General features: G+C 35.9%; 1 protein-coding gene and 1 non-coding gene across 2 annotated transcripts; one reads left to right on the top strand and one right to left on the bottom strand.

The window, feature by feature from the left end:
* Nucleotides 1–844: 844 nt before the first annotated feature.
* Nucleotides 845–916, bottom strand: TRNAG-UCC (transfer RNA glycine (anticodon UCC)). The gene has a single exon. It is a non-coding gene; the product is annotated as a tRNA-Gly (tRNA).
* A 1,031-nt stretch (nt 917–1,947) lies between these two features.
* On the top strand, nt 1,948–5,102 carry LOC143543555 (putative auxin efflux carrier component 1d). Its single transcript, XM_077035852.1, has 6 exons — nt 1,948–2,364; nt 2,399–3,138; nt 3,319–3,517; nt 3,619–3,704; nt 3,969–4,203; nt 4,348–5,102. Exons 2-6 carry the CDS (start codon nt 2,442–2,444, stop codon nt 4,412–4,414), a joined length of 1,284 nt encoding a protein of 427 aa, XP_076891967.1. The 5' UTR covers nt 1,948–2,364; nt 2,399–2,441; the 3' UTR covers nt 4,415–5,102.
* The last annotated feature ends 2,293 nt before the right edge of the window (nt 5,103–7,395 follow it).

Below are 7,395 nucleotides of genomic sequence, written 5' to 3'. Positions count from 1 at the left end.
AAAATATGAAGTTGAAACTTCGCACGGTTTAACAATCGTAGGACGTTCATTATTAAAGCATGGATTATTGCATTCACATTCCACCCTATACTCTTTGTCTCAATATTATAGTGAATGTTTAATTTAAAGAAAACATTCAAAACACCATTCTATCACATTGTTTATAGTAGAGAACAATTTTAACAAATAAAAAAATTTGAAAAAGAAAAGTGAATTTTTTTAGTTAAATTATGTAGATAGGGATGAAATATGGAACGTGAATGCTCAAACCAGGTTAGATTGGATTGACATGAAACATTCTCCATCCAATATTTTCACAACTTTTTTTATAAATATTCCTTGGCATGCCAAAGATGGTTAAAAACTAAATTATTTCAATAATAAATAAACTTTGAGGGTTTTATGTATTATTTTGGACAAATTTCAACCAGGTAGCAACTAGCAACCCCCTTTTTTTTAACCCAATTGTACATGAATTTAGAATCCGTACCCGAATTAACAACCAAATCATCTAAGGTAATAATTTTATATCCGATCCACATAAAGCTAAACATCTGTAGAACTGCTCATATTATTGGAATAAAAATATATCATAAAAAGGTCAAAACTTTTAGACAAATAGGCGTCCTAAGGTCAGCCCAACAGACCCATTTCAATCCGTACCAAACATTTTTTTATTATGAATATCTGAACTCGTTTTGACCCGCTAACCATCACTTGTTTTCACTTTAATGGCTTGGTCATTGACATATCCTCGTTTTACGATTGAAAATATTGGTTTGGGTGACAAAAAAACATGTAACTAAATGATAAAGACATAAAATAAACGTGTATGCCAAAAAGTTGCGTTTGCCGGGAGTCGAACCCGGGTCTATTGCTTGGAAGGCAATTATCCTAACCGTTGGACTACAAACGCAACTGTTATGAATTAAAGAGATCTAAATAACTATTACTGTTTAAGAAACATTTGTTTTATGAGTCATGAAATATACAAATATATTAAGGTCGACCATAAATAGGGAAGAGCTCAAGATCGAACTAGTATAAATCCCGAATTTTTCAAAACATGGTACCAGTACCGAAATGCTCGGTTCGGTATCGTGCCGGCACCGTAGGCAAAAATTCGGTAAATACCGGTGCCGATCCCGATTTTCTTAAAAACTTGGTACTAGTAACAAGATGTTCGTTACAGTATCGGTACCCGATACCATTCGCTTATCCTTAACCATATATAATGTTTTCAGCTAAAGTGTGTTTTATTTTGATCAAATATTTGAACTCGTTTAAAGACTATATAAGTGTGTTGGATTTCTTACACTTTGGAAAGGTAACTCGTTTAAAACTTTAAACTATCATCTTCAATGTACCCTTTTGGTAATTAAATGGGTAATATATGCTTCTAGGTTTTTAGTAGCATATATATTGTGTATATGGGTGGGAAAAGTATTAGCTGTTCAAAAAGAAATATATTGTATATATGGAGAATATCTCTTTATTAATAGTCATAATTGTTTTCTATATTTGCTATTGATAAAAAAAATATCATTGTATCACTATCATTTATACCAATTTGAATGAATAAGAAAGGGAGATTAAATTCGATATCAATTGTCTAATAGATATTAATTAACAAATTTTCCTCTTTAAATCACAAAAGATACATTTTTCTTAGATTGTAATACCATCTATAATATCAGCAAATTTTAAAGACAACAATAGTAACGTATGCACTACGCAACCATAAGTTCGTATACCCACTGTTATTTACGTATCTATGCGTAAACGATGATACATTTTTAACATGCAAATTTCATACGCGCCAATTTGATAATGACTTACATCTACATGAATCTTTATGCTTGTTATGTTATAAAAATGTGATTTTACATGAAAATAAAATAAGACTCAAAAGTTTGAGATACTTAATGTAATTCTTATGGTACATGGTTAATGGCAAAAAGATACACATAGTTAATGGGGCCATGTGTTTAGAAAAAGCAGCTAGTGTCACACCCACATGGATATGCCAAGCACCAACCTTGCAATATATGTGTCATTTATTGACAAGTTTACAATCTTTGAACATTCAATCAACCCTTCATTAATTTCAAACTTTGTCTTCTTGCCTCTCTTTATTCCTATTCTTTTATGCTACCCCACAACTTCAAAACCATGTTACTCGATTATCCAACGATAGCGGACCCGTGTTGGTATTCGTGTGATGGTGGAGTCACCTGGTTGGGCTGATACTTGACAGTCGTGTGGTGACGACGTTACTTGTATTGTACAACTTATTAATGCATTAGGAAAACCATTTAAGGCATACATCATAGTGCATTAGTGCATACTCATATTCCAAAATACATTGTTCATTGGTTAGTCAGTTAGTTAGTTAAACCTTAACTAACTATTTTCCCTCCCAATACTTAACAAGCCAAAACATGATCAACTTTGGTGATTTGTATAGTGTGCTTACTGCAGTTGTGCCTCTATACGTTACCATGTTCTTGGCATACGCCTCGGTAAAATGGAACATATTCTCACCACAACAGTGTGCAGGCATCAACCGTTTTGTAGCCATTTTTGCGGTCCCTTTATTGTCGTTTGAGTTCATTTCAAGGATCAATCCGTATAAAATGAACCTCAAATTCATCGCAGCCGATTGTGTTTCAAAAACGTTGACTTTAATCGTCTTGTTTTTATGGACAAATTTGTCGAAAAAAGGGAACTTGGATTGGGCTATTACTATGTTTTCGCTTTCTACCCTTCCAAACACACTTGTAATGGGAATCCCACTTTTGAAATCCATGTATGGTGACGATAAAGAGTCGATCATGGTGCAAGCGGTTGTGTTGCAGTGTATAATTTGGTACACTTTGCTTTTGTTCTTGTTTGAATATAGGGAAGCTAAGAATATGGTGATGGTGACATATGAGAAAGATGGTAGTGTTAATAGTGTTACTAGTGGTAGAGAATGTCAAGAAAGAGTAGAAGATGATATTGTTAATGTGATTCTTTCGACGCCTTCGAATCTTCAAAGTCTAAATAGGGTTGCACCTGCGGTTACAAGTGCGGTTCAAGATGAGAAAAGAGAGTTGCATCTGTTCATTTGGAGATGCAGGTGCTGCACATCTCCAGGTAAGATTACAAATACAAACGGTTTGAAACGGGTTGAAACGGGCCGGGTCAGATTGACCCACAAACACTTCTTTATGTCTACTTTAGGAAAAAAGATTTTAAATAATTAATGATTTAGGAGGTTGTATGCATAAAAAATATACTAGTTATTTCGACCCGTTTGACCTTGTGATTGAACAGGAGTATGTGAACAGTCGGTAGAAGTATGCAACCGGGAGAATGAGAAAACCGAGAGTATTGAAGAACCTAATGTTATTCAGCCTCCTGGATCACCAGGAGTGCTAAAGAAAATCATGAAAATGGTGTGTTTTAAGTTGGTTAAAAACCCGAATTCATATGCAAGCATATTTGGTTTGGGCTGGGCTTTGACTTCTTGCAGGTAATTAGCACTTGATTCACATTGGTTTGTGTTATTTCAAGATCAAGAATCAAGATCCAAACTTTTTTAACTTGTGTTTCTGTTTTTTATAATATATTCAGATGGGGAATCAAGAAACCGCAGATTCTTGAAAATTCAGTTACTATTCTCTCGGATGCAGGCCTAGGAATGGCAATGTTTAGCCTAGGTATAAACGATACTTAAGTGGCGATTTTGAATAACCAGGTTGCTTTAGGTCGTGTTTTTATCTCATACAGTTTAAATGGGTCAAATCAAAATACGCAACTATAAGGAAACAGGCCAAACGAGTCAAAAAATATATACAACTTCCTAAATCGTTTTATTTAAAGATTTATATTGATATTCAAATAATACTATTTTTTTGTAAAATAGCAACTAATATTGTTTTAAGAACTTGTTTAACATAAAACTACTATCTGTGTTGTTGAAGGTTTGTTCATGGCTTCACAACCGAAGCTTATAGCATGTGGGAACCGATTAGCAGCATATGGGATGGTAGCAAGGTTTCTAGCAGGACCTGCTGTGATGGCGGTCGCTTCTATAGCTGTAGGCCTAAGAGGCACAATCCTACAAGTTTCTATTGTACAAGCATCTTTACCACAAGGCATTGTGCCTTTCGTGTTTGCTCGCGAGTACAACCTGCATCCCGATGTTCTAAGCACCGCGTAAGTGTTCTAATAAAACAACTTATAAGGTTTATGCATTAAATATTAAAGTTTGGATGACTTTCGACATGTTTGACCTGGATTAACCGGTTAATATGTCGAAACAACGACGATAAGTTACTAATATCGTATGTTTCTCTGCAGGGTGATATTTGGAATGATAATATCTTTGCCTATCACAATGCTGTATTACATTTTACTAGGCCTCTAAATGAAGCAAATCATTGAAAAGTCAGAAAGAAGAGTTGATCGATGAGTGTTCGTATATATGATTATATATATCAAGATAAAGACATACGATAACTACATATGTCAAACGAAGTTATTACAGTAAGATTTTAATTTTACATTGATATTCTGATAAGTTAATAATATGAGCACTTTAGTAGCACAACAGTTACTGTTAACTGTAATTGCTCTACATTACACTTTCATTTATTTGGTCATCATATTTACACTGTTTGGCAAATGGCAACAAACTCAAAACTATAAAATAGACCGAAAATTTTGTTAGGTATGCGTGGCAGTATGGTACAGAAAGCGTATGTGTAGCTAATCTAACCGGGGCCCGCCTTCGATCTCCTCTCATATCAAGCATCTTCTTATCCTCTCAGGCCATCTAACGGGAACCCACAAAACGAACAACTCTATTAAGCGATAAGTTGATAACAAATAGGCCATCAACAAGTCACCACTCCATGTGATAGCTACAAATGTTGATATGAGCATGACTAACATTTTACATGAAGTGTTTAATGGTTCATGAGTGAAAACATAAAACATGATAATTTATTTGTAATTTGTTTGGTAACTGACACAGGGGACAAAGATACCCTCAGTTTAATGTGACTTGTTTTGTCCAGACAAGAAACATGCAAGGACCCCTATGGGTTGATAAGACTAATTAATGGACTAACATTTTCGAGGTATATGAAATTATATTCTAAGTTCATATGTACAGTGACACTATTAAGCATTAAACACAAATAACAGAATCCAATATCAGTTAACTAACATTTGGCATATGCCTATCAGCTTGTGACATGTCATTAAGAGTATTAACATCCGAATAACTGATTTGATGTATCAACATTGCTAACAAGACACGAAAACCGACTTGGTAGAATCGTAGCTATCTGAATGTTGGAAATGGAGCAGTATCCAAATAATATCAACAACAGAAGCACAATATTTAGAAAAGTAGACACTATGAGTAAGAACTAAGGAATAATATTTTGTTAACTAAGTTAAATTCTGACAAATTCTCATCCACTAGCTAGAACATCCCCTGAAAAGGCGGAAACACTCTCGTCGGTTTCTCCAACTACAATCCGAAGAAGCAATAGGTATGTTGATGGCATAAGAGGAACGGATCAGAGAGCAAGACGAGACATGTGATATATAATGATTAAAGTAAGTTATTATTATCTAAAACCAATGGTCAAAAGTTCTAAAACCGGTGGACAAGATTCTAAAGCCAATGGTCAAGAGAAAGATGAAGAACCTGGTTGTAAGTGTTGTGGACGAGCTGGGGTGGTCTACCCAAAGTTATCATGGACGAAGTCGAAGTCAGAGTCAAGGAGGACAGTTCCAAAAGCAGGGCCGTCTCCGATGAAAACGAGTAAATTTACATCGATGAGAAAAAAATAAGGGGGCTTAGAGATGTTATTGTAGGAACCGAATTCGTGAATTGAGTAAATAAACCAAAAAATTAACAAATAGTTTTATTACTTATACAATACAATACAAGAATCTGAAATACAATACAGAATCAAAGAAATAAACCAAATACAATACAAAAAAAAATGTAAACGGTTTGGCTAAGGATCGTGTTGAACACGGGGCCCTTAAAACAATATTTCGAGTCTCCCAAGAGAACTCGTTGTTTCCGAGGGTACAACAACCGGAGCAGTAGTACTGCCGGAGTTAACCGTAAACCTGAAAAAGGTTCGAATAAAAGAAACCATAAATGTAGAAGAAGAAGAAGTTGGAAAAACCTTGCAACAATGCTTGTGTTGTGTGTAAGGTTTGGTGTGTGTTGCAACTTAGTTTACCTCTCTATTTATAGAGGAAAAACAAGGCACAAGTTTTTCATCCCACCAATGTGGGATACACCACTATAGTATTTTCTTTCAAATACACACAATCACACATCGATATCTCATTCATCAATGTCTAATAGTGTGCATTTGTTGTGTCATAACAACCTACTAATGCACACGTAACAAATTTTCCAACAATCCCCCACATGAATGGAAATCGATTCTTCGAAGTAAGTTTCAGCAGTTGAGTATTGTCGGATAGGTAGGTGTTACCCTTTGAACCTTCCGTTGTGAAGCATACTTAGCCTCCTAGCGGTTTGTAGTCGCGATGACTTTGAACAGACCCCCATTTGTGTAGACGACAATATGCCTTCACACAATACTCTCCCTGGTTTGGTTAACCCCTCATTCTTGTGTCCGTTATTGTTATGGATCACGGTCCTGGTTCTGCGAGAGCTCTAGGAAATTGCGCCCCCCCACAATTCCATTCGAAGCGACCACACTTCTCTCTAACATAGGTGATTCCTATGAATCATTAAAAGCATCATGGTTATTTCACTTAACCTTAATATGCTTAACCTCTCCCAAATGTCACTGGTTTTAGGGTACTCCCCTAGGAGAAAGGACTAGGAAGTTCAAGACTCCCTTCGGTTTTAGGGTACCCCCCCACAGTGACTGCCTCTGGTCATATAATTAAGTTTGCCTATTGAACTTAGCTCTTGGGATCTCCAGTCTGCTAAGTTAGGTTTCCCTCATACTTCCTTTATCGCGGGCTTTAGTCCCATTCCTCTCGACAACTTATAAAATTTATCCGTGCTTAAGCCTTTTGTTAACGGGTCTGCAATGTTATCTTCTGACCTCACATGGTCAATCGTGATAACACCCGTTGACAGTAGTTGTCGTATCGTGTTATGTCTACGTCTCATATGCCTTGATTTGCCATTATACATTGAACGTTCAGATCTACCAATTGCAGACTCACTGTCACAGTGTATGCAAATTGCCGACAAGGGCTTTGGCCATTGTGGAATGTCTTCCACGAATTGACGTAACCATTCTGCCTCTTCCCCGGATTTGTCTAAGGCAATGAATTCAGACTCCATTGTGGATCTAGCAATTACAGTTTGTTTAGATGATTTCCAAGATATTG

Source organism: Bidens hawaiensis, unplaced genomic scaffold, assembly GCF_021521415.1.
Source record: "Bidens hawaiensis isolate Kalapana, Puna unplaced genomic scaffold, B.hawaiensis_p1.1 tig00013186_1, whole genome shotgun sequence".
NCBI classification, from domain to species: domain Eukaryota; kingdom Viridiplantae; phylum Streptophyta; class Magnoliopsida; order Asterales; family Asteraceae; genus Bidens; species Bidens hawaiensis.
The sequence above is the reverse complement of the archived record's forward strand: the minus strand, read 5'-3'. Positions and strand labels throughout refer to the sequence as shown.